The following is a 21317-nucleotide window of genomic DNA, read 5'->3' as shown; positions in this document are numbered from 1 at the left end:
CTCACTATCTTTAAGAACCTAACTCAGAGCAGTGAAGTTGCCTAGCACTGAACTCTCACCCTTTACTCTTCATTAGAAGAATTTCAAGACATTAACTAACTCACATTTCTGTAACTCATGAAGAAACTAGGTGTATACATTATCTTGAATCGTTCACAAAAAAGCTATGTCTTTTAAGGTATTATATGAAAGGGAGTTAAGTAAGATACATAACTGAATTTTGCATCTTCTTAACTCTGGATATACAAGCATTTCTCTATTCTTCAGTTGAACGCCATTAAATCAGTTGTTTATTTTATAAATGTGTGCTGACAGGAATGCCTTGAATTATTTGTTTACAATAATATACTAACTGACCAAAATCCAAAGCACTGTGAATATACAGCAATGTCTCTATAACAAAAATGTTTCAGATTAAGTGTCTGAGTACACATTCATATCTTTGATGCAGATTCCACACCTTCACATTTGGAACTGTAGAAAGGTACATGATCAAAGTGGCTTAAGGAAAGCTTTTGAGCAAACTTTTATTGGGAGGCCTGGGCACACAAGATAAGGCATGAAAAATAATGGGAAGCTAAGAGAAAACAGTTGTGAAAAAATTAGACGAAAAAAGAGATAGTGGAGGAGCTAAGGAAAACTAGTAGGCTGGGACAAAAATATTTAAAATTAGTAAGATAAGCAGAAGACAGAAATATCAGAGAAGAAAAAGTAATTATTGTCGAGAAGATTTCAAAATTTAGAGCCTAAAACTGGCTTTATTCATTCATAATATAGAAGTAAATAACTGGCTGACAACTAAATAGCTGGTTGGATTTCCAAAAGTTCCACAGCTCAACCTCTCCACAGAAGCACAGGAAACTGCATGGATATAAATACATAAATTTCAGACTCAAAATTTTACATTTTGTGCTCATATCAGCGTTTTTAAAAGCTGTAGGCAAGCCAGAGAAGAACCTGGAAGTGACTAAAGCACAAATAAAGTTTTGGGGACAAAGAATGGAAGCAGAGAATAAGTTAGATACATTACAGACAACGATGCATTAGCTAAAATAAAAATAAAATGTTTCAGCTGAAAGACTTCAAGCAAGTCTATTAAAATTCCATTATCCCGAATATTTATTGGAATACGGATCTCTTAATCTGCAGACTGAACCTGAAAATGTGTTTGCAAACACAGATTTCTTGGGCTACAAGATTATTTGTTTGCATGTACATTCATGTAAATAGAACCATACAAATAAACACAAGTATAACTGAAAACTTCTTAGATGCAAAAGTCTTAAGCATGGTACATATTTCACTAGAGATGGAGGGAAAGAGGCCATGAGAAGAAGAGACAGGAATGGGGAGAAGGAAGTCAACCTCCTGCTAAAATATGAAGTTTTAATCCAGTAATAATTAAGATTCCACAGGACCCAAATAAGAAGACACAACAAGTTTTTCCATTTTATTGTTTGTAAAGTTGAAGTCTGATTCACTAAAATATTAGACCCCTAATCTGGTTTTGATGTTTACATGAATTTCTGCTGAGCACTCTTGGGAATTCCTTGTACAGTCTTGTCTAAACACCATTTCACTACCAAGCTTTTCAAACTTTTCCCATTTCTTTACTGTACATAGAAGAAATATTTTATAAACTTTTATTTAGTAAGGGAGCCATTTTGCTTTAATTTTGCCATATATTAAAATTTATTTTTAACCAAAGTGTAGCAAATCAGTTAAAAAAAAAAAAATAAATAAAGAAACCAACCAGAAAATACTCTCTCTCTTCTCTTAGATACTTCCACTTCCTATGAACAAATTTAACAGCAGCCTGTTTGGCAAGTTTCATAAAAAGCAGATTCAGAAAAACATTATGTTCCATTCTGGCCCAATGTATTCCTTTGGATAGCCTCAGTATCCTATAAATGAATTTATGTCTGAAGTTCTAAGTATTTCTGACCTGAAACCATGGGTTTTTAACTCTGAATTTCCAAGTGCACTCCAAAATACAGATTTCTGCAGGTGGTACGTACTTAGAGCTGCAGAAAACCTCACTATGATTTCAGCCCTTCTGACTCACCTACTTAAAAGTTACATCCACTCGCAAAGACAGAAAAAGACATTCACCTGTCTTGGGAAGTACAACTGTCTAATTAAAACCTTCAGGAACAACATTAGAAGATGCAAGAACCCAAAACCTTAATAAAGAAGGTTTTAACCTTTTTTACTACCAAGTGAAGAACATCAGTGTGTTACAGACCTCTGCAAAAAAATAAATCCTCCAATGCATTTTCTCCAAACTGTAATTAGTCATGAAATTGGCTGGTGTCATTGCCTAAGTAATTCTCTTTCCCCTCAGCTTTGTCTAGCTTTTTCTACCTGGAGGGACAGTTTGGTTTCCCCCTCAGGAAGGTATTGCCCTTTTCCATTTTAACCTTGTCAACTTCACTGTGGGAATCCAGGGCTCCAAGCTCCCTTCTCACTGCCCAGACAGCCATGCACTTAGCAATCACACTTGCAGGGAATATTCAAATCCAATGGTGCTACCAAAATTAACTCCTACGTTTCACTAAACAAGAAATCTTCCAATATTTATATTCTCTCCAAAACAACCTATAAGCATAATCAGGACAAGGTCTAGAATTGACCGTCCTTGTCAAAAACCAGTTAATTTTACAATAAACATGATTACTAGAAAGTCAGCTTGAAAAAATTACATAGGTGAAAAGCCCAGAGTTCACTATTTGATACAAGTATCTGCAGTCCTGTCAGTTTCATAGTACACAATGGTAAGAAAGTATTAAAAAAAAAATAAAATCAAGTTCTGCTGTGATATTCAACAGCTAAATACACAAAACTGACCCACAGAATAGCTTAATAGTCTCACACAAAACCCTAATGACTCTAAATCACATGAAAAGGCGATTATCTGAAAGGGAGTAAAGAGATTTCCATTCACTTTGCAACTCCCCCTGATTTTATCTGACACAGAAGACAACAGGGAAAAAGGGGATCCAAAATGTCAGGAATTGATAGTTGGTTATCTTGCATACTGATCAGGATAGAAGGTGCTACTTTACCATCCCTTCTTATAAAAGATATTTTATATATTAGACAGAAGCCTTTATGTTATCCTAAATATATTGTCAAAACACTTCACTGCCATATTTGTCAAAATTATTTTTTCATCAACACTGCTAAAAGTAGATTTTCAATTGGAATCAGGCATGTCATGATCTATTTTCTAGTTACAGCAAATTTCTAAGAGCTCACACTCAACTGAACCGGCATGCTTATATATATAGCCTAAATTTTCAGCAAACAGGAGGAAAAAATGCAATACAAAAGAAATTTTAGCCAATACATTCTATTCAGATTTATAATTGTCTTCTTACTGCTAGTAACTTCCCACACATCTTCTCTATGTCAGTATCAACAACAAAACACAACTGTTACTAGAAACTAACTATTGTTCCTGTAAATTCTGTGGGGTTTTTCTATTAATTCCATGTTTACTTTTTAGACATACTGCTTTAAAGTGAAAGGATGTCACTTCACATGTCCTAAGGAACATACCAAAGCTACAACACATTCTAGCTTAGACATCCTGACGGAGCCACCCTCCATCCTTTCACTGCACAATGCACAGAACATTAGACTCAAGTCCTTCAAGTCCCCTTTCTGCACTGACTACTTTCTGATTTCCAGTCAGGCACCCAAATAAGTAGTAAACCTGACTAACTTATTCCCTCCTCATAGCTAATTCAAAAGACAATACAAGTGTACAGAAGAGTGCAGAACCAAAATGTTTTAATCAGCCAGGCAGGGAAAATCAGGTTTATTTCACTGTTGTAGGAGGAACTGGTAGTAATGCCTACACCTAAAATTACCCATGGTTTTCCATTACATAACTTGGTTCTAATTTGCTTTTAACCTGCCAAACAAAACCTGTTTGGGCTAAAAAGCTCTCACATCATTTGTTGACTTAAGCTGATTTTCTGAAAAAGTGTCAGATACAACCAGTACAACTACCTAAACAAACTGCAGCCAAAGCTAAGTTTACTGATGTTAAAGAAGTCTTACAGCCTCCAGTACTTCCCAAGTTCTTTTTATGTACTCTAGAATGGTCTCCTAGGAAACAAAGGGCAGTTAGGACTAAGAAAAAGTTTATAATTTAAAGTCTAAATATAAATTAGACAAGCTGTATTTCTAATACGCCTTAGTATTTAACATAAGATTTAAAGCTTGCACTGAGGTGCAGTGCAGTAACATGTGCTAACAGCTACTAAAACTGGAATAAGTGAGTAGGTTAGCCATGAAGAAGAAAGATTCCCATGGTTTGACCTGGGTCACTATTGCAAACAAAAATCATTAAAGCTACCATGAAGTAGCAAGAACACCACCATCTTTGGATCACAATAAGAACGAAGTCCATGAACAGCATCACATTGAATTGATATCATCATATTAAAATAAGCTTTCACATTAGGTCAAATTTCCATAATGAAATTAGAACAATTTTACGTTTACTTAATAGACTAGGCACTTCACAAAAGCCAAAACAAACTCTGTTCTGGATACTTCTGAACCTGCCACTGTCATTTGTGTTAGAGCTGAACAATGAAATCCAAATTTCCTGCAGTTTTAAAGATACCTAACCTAATTACACATGGTGTTAGACATTATAGGTGAAATTCTAATGATTTCCCTTGTGAAGTGAAACCTCATTTTAGCAAGTCAAGTTTATTGACTATTCATCTAATTTAACATCTTTCTATTTTTATTTCTGAAAGGTTAATATGAAATTTGCCTGAATCAATACTTCACTTTACTGTTACCTCATAATCACTTTTTCAGCAATTAATCCTACCCTTTTTTCTTTGTATAGAATTTCTAACACAAGTGGTTAGTGACCCAGAATAATGATCTGATAGATCTATAGAAGCACAAAGTAAGACTGTGCTTACCTCACAGCTTCTCAATGTTGAATGAGTTGTATTTTAACTCCCCAGTACATAAGGTGTTGGTTGGTTCGTTGTTTTTTTTTTTTTTTCAGACTGTGTGATTAGAACTAAACATAGTATTCCTGCTGAAGTCATGCAACTTATTTACATAATGACATTATCAGATTTCAGTTCAAAGAGCAATTATGACATATTTAGCATTTGTCTACCCTTGAAGAAGTCTTTTTAGTACAGTTTTAATAGCAGCCTAAAAGTTTCACCTATACTAAGATTATTGATATGCTTATGTGTACTCTCATTTTTGGCTTTTTATTCTATTGTTGGCCTTTCTGATAAACTCCTGACAATCTTATCATAAAACCAATTTGCAGTTTCACAACTACAAAATAATTTCGAGTTAAATCTGTTTTTATTCCTTTGGAATAACTTTGGAACAACTGTCATGCTAAGTGTCTGCACTGGAATTTGTCTTTCAGAGTCCTAATTTATACTGCCTCTCACCTACCATATCTCTCCCTTCTTTAAATAATTTAAGAATAAATTGTTTCTACATAATACTAAAGACATTCACAGAAATTATAAGCCTAATTTCTAAGGTACAGAAAAATGAAACAAAAGCAATTTTAATAACTTAGTGCAAAAAAAAATGGAGTTAGGAATCCTAGTAAACAACATAAGAGTCAGCTCACAGGAAGACCTGATCAGCACTCCATAAGCAGATATGAGAACTCTATTCTGTAATTGCTTGCTGGGTAAGAGTTCGTTGTCAAGGAAGAATGATCACACATTTAATAAAAATTAACTACTTATTCCAAGATATTATGACTATCCACATTTTATTTTGGCAGTGAAAAGTGTTAACACAGTTATGGAATTTACTTATAATAAAAACATTGTGAACAGAGCACAGAAAATATTAAGATTACAGTCTCCAGGTATTAACCTTGCAAGGTTTCATGCAATTATTGAACAGGCATAAAATCTTCAGTTGACAGGCCTCTGCAAATAAATGCCACCATTTTATACCCATATAACATAAAGCTTTTAATGTCACATACCGATTTCTTTTTAATGTCCTCCAGATCTTTGAGTTCATTCTCAATCTTTGTGATTAATTCCCTGAGTTCATCAAGATTAGTGCAAATAAGCTAAAAAACAAATGAACACAAACACTTGGTAATGTGGGACTTGGAAAATGTACAATGAAGATAAATAAAATCTAAAAGCACATTATTACTTAGTGCCACCATTTGATATTTATTTTCTTATAGCATTTAATGTAAAAATAGGGCTTTTTGAAAGAAAGGAAATCTAACAGGAAAATACTTCGCTCAAACCATACCTCTGCTTGTGAGCTTCCATTTCAAGATGCAGGTATTTTCTTAAAAACCTTTGCAACTAATAACTACCAAGTCTGACGCAAGTATAGTAATGAGCTGGAATAGATGTGAGTACCAAACAATGTGCCGGTGAATTAAAGTGTACTAGCTTTGGACTACCCTGTGGTTATAACATAACTGCACTTGTTAACAAGTTTTTCTTGAACATAACTTGATACATTCACAGAGTATTCCTGAAAGATAACCTAGCAATGACTATCAAAACTACCTACCTAGGCTTCTAGAAAGTGTTACATTCTTCTTATTCCCATCTTTAGAAAGCTGGTTTCTACAATTTTCCTTTCAGAATATGCATGTTATTTTCTTGAAAGAAACCATCAAACAAAAGTAATACATATTTTTTTAGCACAGCACAATTTAGGGCAATTAAAGAGTTAATAAACTTGAAATTATTACGCTGTTGGATTCTTTCAGGTTACTGCATGTTAAGACTTGCTTCTTTCTGAACACGCTTAGGTGGAAATTATTTCAGTACTACTGAAAACATGTTGAAATTATTTAATAAAACCAAATCTAAACAGGAAAAAAAAACTTACACAAAAACGCAAACAACAAAAATGCTTTTATCATACAACTGCTAATTTTTAAATTGTTTTTCCCAACCATATATTTTTTACTTCAATTACACATGAAGTTTTACATTTGCAGCAAATTCATATTAAAAACCCCTTTGTTTCACTATTAAAAGACAGAACTGACATTTTAAGCAAAATACATAAATTTCTGAAACCTCTAATGCATACATCCTGTTATTTTTGTAACACTTGTGTACATTTGAGAGTACCAAGAAATTTGGTGACTCAGACTGAAGTTTAAAATGTTAACAGCAAATGAATAAGGAAATTGGCACTGTCTTGCTGTAGACAATGCATGTAAAATTAACTTGCAAAGCATTTCTCTTAACCCAGAAAATAGTATTATTATGTGTAAGTCTACTAGGTTAAACATACATGTCTGTTCTGCACTTAAAGAAGCTCCAAATACATAAAATATAAACAGAAGGCCAAATACCCGTTCTTCTTTTCCCATCTGTCCTGCAAAGAAATCTATGATACTGTATTATTATACAAAAAGGTCCAAGTTTGTCAAATCAAGCCCTTGACAGAAGTCAATAAAGGCATGGATAAAGGTTTTCCCTATGCAATTATAAGCCCCTCTTTTGACTATATACTAGACAATTCATTTTTAAAATTTTATCACTGCTGCTTGTTTTCTCCTATGAGACACATTTAATTCAGTGTGTCATGGGCCAAAGATAAAGCAGAACAATTGAACAAATGAAGATACTGTCTTCATTTGCTAGAAGTGAGTGAATTTCTCTCTAGGAACCGACTTCTGGAAATGCAAGAGTTTGCAAGAAGAAGGATCATTTCACCATCATGTTAGTTGAATGCTGTCCTGGACATACCAACTCTACCTTTGACTCTACCATAAAAAGCTATTACATGTCATCAGACAATTAATGCAGCCAAACTTTTCACAGGTCCTAGTCCTGTTTCTCATTTTCAGAACAGCCACTTGAGACATAAGGATCTGATTTGCAAAATTGTTACTGTGTACCAATCCAAACTATATCAATTGGAAAAAAAAGGCATGAAAACATAAAACGTTCAGCTATCTTGGGGCTGAGGGTGACAGGGAAGAGAAATCAAATCTGAGTCCTAGTTTTCATCAGAAGAGGTGTACGTTTGAGGCTTTATATCTGTGTGTCAATTGCCCACTGACAAAATAAGAAAGGTAACAGCAGCTCAGTTTAGCTGAGCTTTACTGCCAAAATGAGTTCAGTATTTGAAATATTCCAATACTGTACTGAAAACCACTATAAAAGGTTCAAGAATAAATTTATGTTTCTTCATTCACAGTAGGATTTGAGATTAGGTACTAAAGATGCACACTGACTGGGAAGAAGCTATTTCTGAAACTTGTCTCACTGGGTTAACGTTTCCCATCTTACAGACTGAAGCCAGTTTTCTGAAGGAAAGGTGAAAAGAGCAGTAATAAGAAAGTGTAGTGCACTTCCTATCATTTTTATATGGAATCTAGCAGCTGTTTCTCATAATAAGATTCTAATGTATGTTTCAGTGTTCTTTCCTCATGGTTGTTATTTGGCTGAATTTAGGAATCCAATTTTCTGCAAACAACACTGTCTTTCTAAAATGTTTTGTATGTTTTAACAGAGAAGTTAACATGAGGGCAAAAATAAAGGTGTTGTTGCAATCTTATCATTGTTTCACATTCTGATAGCTCACTGTGAGTTTTACATACTGCTCTCGAAGAATATGCATTCTAATCATCTATCACAATAAAAATAAAGGGGAAAAAATCCTTTACAACTTACCAAAAGATTAGTCTCTATTCTCTAAAACATTACATGGTGGCTTAAAGATTCAGTTTGTCAATATAACCATTAATGTGCAAGTCATGTAATTAGTTACGTTCATGCTAACTACAACACAGACATTTTCAGATCAGACATAGCGCTTACTATATCCAGGCTTAATTTTCACAAGCAATAAGCATCCTGTTTTTCAACTGAGTACAGTGGAAGATTCAAGTAATTGGTTTTCCAGTAAATTTTCAAATTTGATGCTCAACTTCAGTGTTAGGATACAATCTCAGATCTCACTAATCTCTCAAAGATTGTCATTCTCTCCTAGAAGTTCAAGCAGGGAAAAGAGGAAATCTCCCCCCATCCCCACACCCCCTTTATTTTTTTAGATAGGGACACCAAACTTTTTTCCAGCTCAGGACACTCTTGTGATCTGTTTCTCAGAATTTATAAATGAACTATTTACCCTTATGAAAACAAATCTAACCTGTGGATCTATTCATAAATACAAACCTAGTCTACTTCCACAGATCACTGATACTCCCTCCTTTCCCCCCTTAATTTAAGCCAGTCTTTCAGAATAATTTTTACTCACTTCAACGGGGTCTAGAGCTTAACATCAGGTTATCTGTGTAATGACTGTTAAATTACACTTTTCTATCCTATGAATCTGATATTTTATTGCTGCCATCTCCACATGGAAAATGTCTAGACAGCCCCCTTTCAAGATCTGCATTTAACACAGACCACAGCTAATACAACTGAAACTGTTATAACACAGTTAAACAGGAAAGCTGAAGTTAGCCCAGTTCCTTAAAATGTCTGCATTTTTCTCTTAATTCTAGTACACGTAGGTCTATATAGCTACATGTGAGGGGAAAGGAGGAAAGACTGAGACCAAGGACGTATTACCAAGCTTAAATATACTTTGTAACTGAAAAAGAAACCAGAAAAAGAGACTAGTATCCCTTCCATACAACAATGTAATTACTGTCATTTCTTTAAAACATTAATGAGCAACAGTAATAAGAAGCTTGGAACCCAGAATTTCTTTTAAAAGAGGAAATATGCAACAGCCAATGAACTCATGATCTGTGAAGCTATAAACTCACTTCTCAAATGATTTTCAAAATATTAAGAACAGGACATGTTTTTTGTGTGTTTTTATTTGGTAAAAAGAATTTAATTTGCATCTGCCTTTGTTTTAGTTTTGTCGTTTGTGTATTTGTTTTTTAAGCAGCCTCACTCTCAGAAATTAATACACATACAATTAAATCACATACAAGGAAGGAATGATGTTCATTGTTCTATGCTCTTACTGCTTTGTTCATGACATTCAAACTAGAGAGCAGAAAATCTGTGCAGTGTTTCCTCACAAGGCTGTTTAAAAATGGCATTATAAATGTTAGGATTAAGTAGTACAATTATCTCCTGGGGTTTTTTTTTTGTTAATAATTGCATTTAATGTACAATTTGGGTCACTGCACATATTACAACATTTTTTAATACTAATTTTTTCAGCTTTAATGTGAAGTTACGATTTTCCAGGTAAAAGATCTAGCCTTACACATTTTCATTTATTTGCTTTCTTTCCAAAAGACCTGATCTTTACATATGCATAGCAATATCCTTATGGTTATACATACCCTCCCTGGCACACCTCATGAGGCATGCGTACACTCAAGTTGTCTTACCTAATATTTAAAAAACACATTTCCTGCCTTCAAATAGTTACATAATTCCATTAAGTTTGGCCATACATGCATGTGGAGCAGAGTATCTTGAAGTGTACTTTACTAAGCTGTAAAATCTTACTAATAATCCAAATAGAAATGTTTTAATATTTTCAAATGCTTCTAACAGTCATACGCCCTGCCTGTACTCTTGAAAAAGGCAGGTTAAGTTGTTAAGAAGTTCCGTAATATGATTAAACTGCTCATACGAACCAATCTTGGCTTCATCTGAAACAGATATAAATCTAGCTTTGATCAAAAGACCCAGAATTATTCTGTTACATTTTAATTACAATTTTACATAGATTAAGTATAATAATGTTAATTTTACATTTAGATATGTAAATGTACAGTTTGCATTGGTTAGATAAAAAGCTGGGCTAAGTTTTAAGTAATGTTTTAGAAAGAATACTTAATGCAGTAGTTTAATATTGTAAAAAATTATTTCTAACCTAATCATGTACATCCATGGCATGCAGGTACTGTTCTGGGAAAAATACAACTATTTAGACACTGTACCTATTTTTTGGAGCTGCTAGAAAACATTTTAGTCACTACCATTATATAAATAAAAATCAGTGAACACTTAAATGTCAGTCTTTTCTCAATATTGGCTGTTACTAACCAATTTTATCACCAGAAATTCTACTAACTCCACCTGAAACACATTATCATTATAAACTGAATTACTGTGAGGTTTTTACAGAACAGTCATGATTTAATGTGAGTCTATTGCTCAGGATAGCACAGATAGCTTTCTGAAAAAAAAAAAAAAAATACACCAGAAGGAAAACTTAAATCCAAGGATAAATGCATACATAAATTGTGACTTAGAACTGAAGTACTGTAACACTTCTATTATAGTACCATAAGACAACATCATCATAATTAGCAGTCTTTTCTCAGTGCTCTCTGGTCTAAAGCTCACATGCAGGAAAGGGGTAAAAGTTGTAAACATGATGAGCACAGAAGTCTACAAATTTTTTGTAAGTACTTCAATAAATCACGCTAGATTTTAATTCAAAGACCACACTGTCAGACCTCCTACAAAACCCATGTAATGTTACCTTAAAAATGCCATTAACAACTCCAAGTTTTTACAGGTTTTGTCCTATAACAGATTATCTGGGATCTTAAACAACACTGTGAATCACTGTGTAAGCTACACATAATAAAAACACTAAAACATTCTCTACCAACAAAAGTCAAAATGCACTTTTAAAAACACTATCAGATTATTTTGAACTAGAAGAAGGAAATTAATTTTTATTATGATTTCCAAGGTCTCTATCAGAAACTGAAGGACTTATTTTACAGACATTCAGATTTCAAGTGCTTAAAACAAAATTAAAATAATTTACCTGAAATTCCGGTAAGGTAGACTTTGTGACACCTTTCCTCTTCTTTGTGATTGGTTTTTTAGATACAGATTTTTTTCCTTGTAAAATCAAAAGAGAAAAGCTTCATAATGTTGTTTGTTGTATTTCATTAATAAAACCAAATTACATACAGACATAGAAGTTAAACTATAGCTAACAGATGGCTGACAGTAAGTAAACATGATGAATCAGAATTAGACTCAGCAAAAGCAAATATCAAACTACAAGTATCTGTGTGGGACAGACAGTCTTTTGGAAGGAGTGGGGGGAAGAAAAATAAAAGGAAAATAAATAACAAACCCACTACAATGCCCAAGACATATACCCTAAAAGTTTAAGTCATAAAAGAAACATTCTCACCACTGTTCTGAAAGGAGTGAAATCTACCATTTATGCCATGAACTTACCCACCATGTTTGGTTCACTGTAAAGTGAACCAGACATTAGGGTCTGGGACCTTTACAGCAAAAAATACCCTCAAAGTACATGCAATGTCCAGAAATCCTCAAGTGTACATAGTGGAGTTACCAAAGAAATCAGATTACTGATTTGGTTTTTTTTTCTGGCTGTGCAAAACCTAACATTTTAGGAGAAAGCAAACACTTTCCTGTAATGCCCTTCACACCCAACTGTGCTATATAAGAACATGGATGTAACTAAAAACCTCCTTAAAGGTAAGGCAAGTGGTTTACTGCCTATAGTATCAGGGTTCATAACTCACATTTCTCAAATCAAGCAGGTATGTTGCGAAGCCATGTATGCAAGATAGTGGAATTTCTTAAATGCTTACTTCTACATTCATATGGTAAACTGAAAAAAGATCACTTTTGATCTGTTCATTCAGAACAAAACCATCACTTTAAGATTACCACTGTGCTCACATTCTGCAGTTCTAAACAAGAATTTAAAACCTTAAAAAATTAAAAACAGACAAACAAAAAATATAAAGTATGTGGAACTAATTGTCAAACAGAATCATTACAGGCACTTGGTAATAATACCAGTGCAGGTAGATTTGATACTTACATTAATGAAAATACTGGCAGGAATTGCATTTAATTTTTTCCTAATAGATGTTTGCTTGTGCGTACAAATGCATATGTACTTATACACCTATAAAATGATGCCTAGGCATCTATATTTTAAGTTTATTACAGTGAGTTTCCTGAACCTGAATCTGAAATAAAGAGTACTTAAGAGACAGGTCACAGGATTCAAAGAATAGAGATTTGAAATTCTATATAAAATTAAACCATCTAAAAATCAGTAAATCAAACTCGATTTGAAACTCCACATTCTGAACTTATAAAAAAACTTATAAAAAAATTTAAAATATCAAAAATAAATATTCACGGATTTCCCACTACAGAACAAGTGACGAAACAGAGAAGCATGTTTATTAAAACAATGACCCAAACATTTTGACAATGGATGAAAAAAGCTGACATTTTTATAACATTTTATGAATCCAGCTGCACTGAAAACAAAATTGTTGGAATTAAGAACAGTGCTATCCATTAAATGAACTAAAGCAGACATTTAATACAAGCTTTCTTGACAAACTGACTAAAATAGAATTCTGGTCACACGGTAGTTCCTTGCTACAGCCCTGTAAAAGAATGTTAGCTGGTCAGAACATTAAGGGATAAAAACATGGTGCAGCAAGTCTGTCTTTGCTTCCTTACAAAAGAAAGATTTGAATATGATTTACATGAAAATTTTCATTTTATTTGGATATTTTCAACACACTTTCCAGAAAACATTTACTGGAATATTTTCAGCATCAGGTGCTGAATGATGCAATGCACTTCAAAAAATAACAGAGCTAACAGAAATATACTCCCTTTCCCCCAGTATTTCCTGCTGAAAAAGCGGTGAAAATTGTTAGGAAGAATTGTAACTAATTACAAAAAAATAAAGTAAATATTTCTTCCTTTGCAGCAGCATCTGAAAAGCATGCAGTTGGGAAGATATGGGGTAACAGACAGAACAAGAATTTAAAAAATATCTAGAACCACAGAGAAGATAAGCCTTACCTTCTGTGTAAACTGAACCAAGGAAAAAATGTCTTTGAAAATAGTGTATGACATACAGGTTATCATAAAACTTGTCTACTATAATACATATACCATAAGCCAGGACTCCCAGGCTGACATCTGCCACTGCACTAGCAATCTTCCTGTACAGTGCAGCAACAATCTCTTTCCTACTTCACGACTATATACATCAAATGTTCTACAACACAGGCACGTACCTCATTCTAAAAAATATAAAAACACTACAGATATTTGTATAATGTGAGAGTATTAATAGATATATATAGCAAACTAATTTGGCAAACTCATCTTCTACCTTAATAACCTCCTTATAAAATACCAAATTGAAGTTCAAAAGAAGTTACAGAATTATTACTGATAATCTCTCTCTTTTAAAAAAAGTTATCTCTGGTTTTCCAAAAATAGTATTTCTCATTTGCCAGGTTTTAAAGAAAAAATATTCTTTAATAGCTTATCAAGGGAAAAACCCTAAAGATTATAACAGAAAACGTCTATTTAGCATTCTTGAGACAATGCAGCTGCACCTGTGTCCAGTTTCCAATTCGCTTACCTTTAAGTGGAAAAATCTTTGGATATAATTAACCAGGGATCATATTGCCCCAATAAAAATCTATCTAGATCTGTTAGTTTAGATTCTCAGACCACAAGACGACATGTTCAGCAAAGCCAACAGCAATGGTAAAGGATGTCAGTCTGTACCAGCTACCTGCTGTTGGCCCTGTCACATGTAGTATTACCACACGAACACTTCAGCTTTGCCACCACAGAACAGTCACTTAGCTTCAGCTGCCAAACTGAGGTGGACATAAATTCTGTATCAAGGTAAAAATTGCTAAGGGGTTAAACAGGCATCTACTGTGAGTGGCAACTTGCCAAACCACTCCACTGAGGTCTGCTAGAGCTGCTTTGCCTGTGAACCTAGGTCAAGAAGGTATTTTAAATGGCTTAAATTACTTTAACAGATGAAGTAAGGTTAACGGTTTGACTAGATGATCTTAATGGTCTTTTCCAACCAAAATGATTCAATGATTCTATGTTTCTGACAGCAGCTAGACACATTTTGAACCACAGTATACTGTACTTTTCAGTGCATACTCAATGTACAATTATGCTTAATTGCTGACTGAAAGCAACAGAGTTAGAGAAACACACCCTAAGAAATAATGAAGAAAAAAGAAATATTTCTAATAAGGAAGCTGATGAGCATTATCTCTTCGGGTCACCTATTCCAATTTAACACACCCTGCTTGCTTCCCACTGCTCTGTCTCCAGCTTTTACTAGCCATACTTCATAAAATACTTAACAAGAGTCTTACACATAGACAAAATGATAATGGAATTCCAGTATAAGAATTCTCAGAGGGGAAAGGGAGAACAGAGGATTGATAAATAGATGTCCATCTTTAGCGGCCTTCAAGATATAGCTAGACAACGTCACAACTGACTTGATCTGGTATTTCTGACAGTCCTGCTTCAAACAGGGAATCACAGAGAGTGATCTCCAGATGTTCTTTCAAACAGCTTTTCTATGGTTCTGTGATCCACTGAAAGACAACCCTGCAGATTAAACACATACTAGTAAGAAATACCTAGGAATCCATAACTCAGGACTGCACTACACAGAAGGAAGTCAGATAATGCTTCCGTTCAGTCTACGTCTTCACACTTCTCCCTAACCACATAAGAATGAAATGAGAAAAACACTCTCCATCAAAACAAATTAAGAGTTTCCCAAACTAAAACAAGTCCAAAGAAAATAATAATCTTGAAAAAGCTGAAGAGGTCTTCTTCAAGAGCTGCAACTACACAGAAGTTGTCAGGCATGTCATCTTGAAGCACTAACAATGTCATCCTTATACAGCAACAGCTACAAACCTAAATTATTTTTGCAAAGTAAAGAAATACTTGCTTTGACAAGTAATTAACAAATATTTTATAAACACTAATAAGTAAATACAGATTTACTCTTATTCCTGTTTCCACTATAGGGCAATACTTGTAACAAAGATTATAAGTTTTACTTCTTTTTGATACAAGGTTACATTTCAAATATAGTCAACACTTCTTTGGGTAAAAAAAAAAAAAAAAAAAAAAAAAAGCTTTCTTCCCCCTTGCCAGAACCATAAAATAGCATTACTGAATTAAAAAAAAAAAGTTTGCATTCAAATATGTGCATATCAGAAATGTCAGCCTGTGTAACCTTACATTCACTCACTGACATGACATTACTGTGCCACAATTACTAATTATGTCTCCACACTGCCTCTTCCAACAGGCTTCACATCTCACATGTGTTTCAGTTCAGAGGGAAAGAGATTACAAGACATCTTACCCTGGACAGAGGGTATAACTTTCAACAAATACAGTCCTCTTCATTCTCTACCAGAGAATAAAGGGAAAATACACAATGACTTTATTCTTCAATCAAACTACAACAAATCTTATCCTAAATTAAACTATAATTCAGTTATCAGTGAATATAAACCAAAACTCTTCCTTGATTCGAGTTAATATTTCTCTCCAATAACATTCTACCAACTTGTAGCTAGAGCTGGTAGCATAGAAGCCTAAAAGCTCAATTTGCACATTTCCTGACTTTACTTCCTGAAACAAACCACTTGGCTAGTAAATTGAAACAAGAACACTGTCAAAACACACAAAATTTGCGGTAAAGGACAGTGCAGTCATGTAACATTTTAGCTATCATGCCATTGTTTTTTCTGAATGAAAACAAACTTCATCTTGTGGCAGCAATTATGTAAAATACAGGTTTTCCACAGGAAACTTAGTTGAACAAGACCTTCATCTGCCAAAAAAGCTGGAAACTGTATTAAGCAGGGGAAAAGTAACATTAACTCAGATACTGCCCTGTCCACCCTGACAGTATTTGGTGCTTGATGGATGAGCATGGAAACCTGTTTAGTGAGTACTAGTAAAAGCCAGTAACAGAAGTTAGTCAAAACATTAAAGTGAATGTGAAACAAATGCTATTCTGAAAAAAGGTGATTTCAAAGTAGGTGAACGTTGTACTGAAAATTACTGAAATATAGGTACTGTTTGAAATGGTGTATTCCCAGTTTCATGTGTGACTCTGTCTCAAAGTAAAGACTTGATATAACAAACCAAAACTAAACCAAAATTAATGACTAAAATAATTCAAAGGTGAACAATTTTTACCTTACTGCTTTTTAATTTTAATGCTAAATTAATGAAGATCATGATAGGTGGATGGGAAGAAATATGACTTAGTAGTTAATACTGTTTTGAGTTATCACCTGTTCTAATCTCAATTCCAAGAGATTGGATTATTTTGTATATTTGACTGATGGTTAAGAGCCATTTTTAAATTGATTTTCCTTTCACATAATTGTCATCAAGTAATTTGTTAGACAAACCTGTTGCTGAAAGTAAAAAAACAAACCCAGATCTACAGATCTTTCATATTTATTCCTTTTAAATAACACCACTGCTGGAAAACCTCTGTTCTAAAATTCACTGGAAATCAACATTTTATTAACCAAGAGTCCCTTAGTCAGAACTGAGAAAATTCTTAGATATTACTTAAGTTCAGTATGTCCAGAAGATGTCTACCTGCCGTAGCTTTTTTCTTTCGAGTCAAAATAAATTCCACAGATGGTATAATTGAAGAGATGAGCAGACAATTAGCAATGTAACATAAAAACTAGGGCCTGGACACTAGTTATGAGCATCCAAATACCTACTAGGGAGTTTAGATGCAACTAAAACAGAAGCCATCTCAAGTTGGTCTTCTTATCTGAGGGTGAAGAAGTGGGAAAAAATAAATAAATGATACTTTACATCTCTTCTAGTCCTATTTTAGTGTAGACAAATAAAAGAGTAAGCCACAGAAATGCTCTTGACATCTGTAAATTACCTCAATAAGGACAACACAACCCATTTGTAAGTTATCATAACATAAATCCTCTTGGCTTGAAAACAGGAACACTTTTACAGACCTAGTAAAACTTCCTGTTATAAACTATGATATTTGAGTCTTCATGGCTCCTGTTAGAAGAACAAAAGTAATGTCAACCCATGCTTCAAATTATAAGGTGACAACATAATTTTTTATTATTTTTAAAAACTATTTTTATTAAAAATTATTTTAATAGGAATTTTAAATAAAAATCTATTTATACCACATATGCAACAGAGCCTCCTCCCCCTAGATGGGGAAACAGATGTTTTTGACATCAAACACTAACTCAGTAGTATTTGCCATGGTAAAATAAAGTTGTTAGCCCCTCCAACTGCAAGAATTCTTGTTTTCTCATTACATTTTAGCAGCAACTCCACTGTTCTCAAACTGACAAACTGGCTTGAATTTTACTGTTCACAAATTTGCAAGACACATTTAATGTCTTTCAAAGATTTGGCAGCTACCAAGCACATCCTTTTTTTTCCACTTTTTTTCTCCTAATCTTCTATCTTACTCCCAACAGCTCCTCTTTTAGAAAATATAACTTGTAATCATCTGGAAAATTAAGCATTACTATAGACTTTTGAAGCTTCCACAGTGACACAAGCACATGATTTTATATAGTCAAAACAGCAAAGCAGGTCTGAACAAGTGCACTAATAATGCCAATTCATGGAACAATTTAAGTAAACCCATGGTACATGGTACATGTTTCTGAAGATATTGACACTGTAGCTTATTGCATTGAGTACATTGTTACAACTTGGCAGAATACTTCATTTAATGTTTTCAACACAGTTAACAGACTGAACGAGATGTAGAGGCTAGACCACTACAACCAAGTTGTTAAACTCTGAAGACAAAAATGACCATGAAACTCCCAAGGACAGTACACCAGACACTACAAAACTGCTGCTAGGCTGTTAGATTAATTTCTTCATATTCAAGCAATGCTTGATTTCATACACAAAATATAATGGTACTTTATGAAATAAAATACACTGTGAAAGAGACTTTAAGCAGGCGGACTGCTACAAATCTTTCAGAGCACAAGCATAGGGTACAGGAATGCTCTTTAACTATGGCAACACCCCATAACACTGCTATGTTCTCCAGTAAGGTTTGCTCACAATAGTTACTGGAATTTTTCAGCTCAAAAAACCCTGCACAACCAGTCTACATTCATGAACAGTAACCCAAGTGTGCCACTGCTACAGCAAGTCAGGAATGTGCAAATCATCTGAACAGAAACATGAACTGTTGTGGAGGTGTTTTGATATATAAAGATCTGTTGCTGAATTAGTAAGGCTCAAAGGTATCTCAAGGCCGCTTCGAGAAGCTGAGTGCAGAGTCTGCTGTGAGAAAGAGGGGCATTCCTCAATCAGCGGGGTCCTGGCTTGGCATGAATCATCGGACGTATCATCAGTGAGACTCCAGCGCACGGACAGCCCACGATACTCATTTAACGAATCCATGCTTGGAGCGTGGACGCGTGATTAGAATATAGTTACGTATATAAGGAGACTTGTTTCTGTAATAAATGGCTTAGCGTGATTCACATTGAATCGACTTGTTTTGCTGAGTCCTTATCTCGCTCTAACATATGGTGACCCCGACGTGATACTCTGAACGGCGTACCACTGAAGTTGGGGAAAAGCCTAGAGCGGCCCAGCCGGAGGCGGATCAGCTGGACTGAGAACCGGGCGGAGGCGTACGGACGTTCCGCATTAATTGTTGAAGAAGTCACCGTAAAGGGTGAGCAGCTGGGAGCGGGAGGAGGGAAGAGTGAAGTTATGGGGCAAAATATATCCTCTGAGGAAGAAGCCATAGTTAAACTCCTCCTGCCTATTCTCTCTATGAGAGGACTTAAATAAGAAGAAAGTAACATATGTAGACTATTAATTCGGTATAGAATTAATGGCTACCCAGGAGAAAACGAGAAGGCTTTTAAATGTTAACTTTGGGACGATAAAGGGCAGAAATTATGGAATAAGGTCAGCAATGGAGATGGTAAAGAAACTAAATCACTAGCGACTAATTACCACCTTAAAAGACTTTAAGGCTGAGCAGGCTACTATTGCCAGAATTTTTCCAGCGTTGCAGCCTGATAACAAACCTAAAAATGACTGTGAAGTTTACCCGGATCGTGTTTTTTGACTCCCTCCCCACTCCATCCCCTGTTGTGCCGGCGGCACTGATACAGCAGTCTGGGGCAGGGGGAGGAAAATTACCGAGTGGATGGCCTCCCATACCATCACACGACCCTAAGGAGACCAAGCAGTCCAAGGAACTGGAGTCAGATAATTTGTCAAAAGAACTGTGTGAAATGTAACAGCTATAGATCATTTAGGACAGAACAATGGGGATTTGTTGAAAGGGGCAGGTATCCCACAACTCCTGGAAGAGACACTAATTGACACACCGCAACTACAGACACGATAAGTTTCTGAAATCCTGAGGCAGTCAACAGATCTTGCATATCAAGCTATGAGAGAGGTGCCTGAAACCAACAGAGCAGCCACATCATTTGCAACTATTAATCAGGGTCCCAATGAGAATTACATGCAATCTATTGACCATCTTCAAGACGCCATCAGTAAGCAGGTCGAAAACTCAGAAGCTAAGGAAGCACTAGTGTTGAGATTAGCAGTAGAGAATGCTAGTGTTTGCTATCAACGTGTTATTTGCGAGTTTTACAGTACATATTATGTGCTCCTGTGTATTGCCTCTCTGAAAATCAAGCAGCTTGCCAGGAATGTGTGTTAATTGTTTTACTAGTTGTTTTTAAGTGCGCCTCTCTGAAAATCAAGTAGCTTGTCAGGAATGTGTGTTAATTGTTTTACTAGTTGTTTTTAAGTGCGCCGTAAAACCTTCTCCCACTTTTCCCATTCTCGCTGCAAGCAGCCCTGTGCCTTCCTCCCCTCCTCCCCCTCCCTCCCGCCCCCTTCTCAAGGTTCTTACTTGCAAGATGGGGTCAGGAATAATTGTTTTCAGTTGTGTTCCTAAAAAATTAGTATTGGGAGGTGTTTTAAAACTTAGAAAAGCACTCGGAATTATAAGGAAGGAAGATCTTGTAAAATATTGTAATTAATGGTGGCTGCGGTATAACTTAAATGATTGGGAAAAGTGTCCGGAAAATAGAATCTTGTTGCAATTAATGTTGTTTTTGAGGCCAGAAGATCAGGACAAAATAAATCCCTACAAGAGATCATTAAATCATTTCAGACAGTTTTACAGGTGGGGTACTTTGAACTTCAACAAGCTGAGAGAGAGTTAACTGATAACACACAGGTCACAGAAAACTTGTTAAAGTCTGCAAGATGCTTTCCTTATTAACCTGTTTTCTTTGTGGGTATCTGTTTCAGTATGTTGCAATTTTGGTAGGTCTGTGCTATATGGTACGATAAGTTCACAGTCTGTTAAATCATGAGAATCCGTTGACTCAAAATGTGCATTTTGTGATAATTCAGAAGATCATGAGTAATTTAGTTTTTTACTGCATGAATGTGATCGTAAAATTTTGCGTGTAA

The 21317-nt window shown here is 34.9% G+C and overlaps 1 protein-coding gene across 1 annotated transcript in view; it reads right to left on the bottom strand.

The window, feature by feature from the left end:
• BRD10 (bromodomain containing 10) overlaps positions 1-21317 on the bottom strand; it is a gene marked incomplete at its 3' end in the record, with an annotated part of 55650 nt that overhangs the window by 16162 nt on the left and 18171 nt on the right. Inside the window, exons 4-5 of the mRNA XM_080362089.1 lie at positions 11773-11849; positions 6008-6097 (exon numbers count right to left, since the gene is read on the bottom strand). Of these exons, the coding sequence (XP_080218215.1) occupies positions 6008-6097; positions 11773-11849 (167 nt within the window). The remainder of the gene's footprint in view (positions 1-6007; positions 6098-11772; positions 11850-21317) is intronic.

Source organism: Nesoenas mayeri (assembly GCF_963082525.1).
Source record: "Nesoenas mayeri genome assembly, chromosome: Z".
Classification (NCBI taxonomy): domain Eukaryota; kingdom Metazoa; phylum Chordata; class Aves; order Columbiformes; family Columbidae; genus Nesoenas; species Nesoenas mayeri.
Note: the sequence above shows the minus strand (reverse complement) of the source record. Positions and strands in the feature narration are given on the sequence as shown.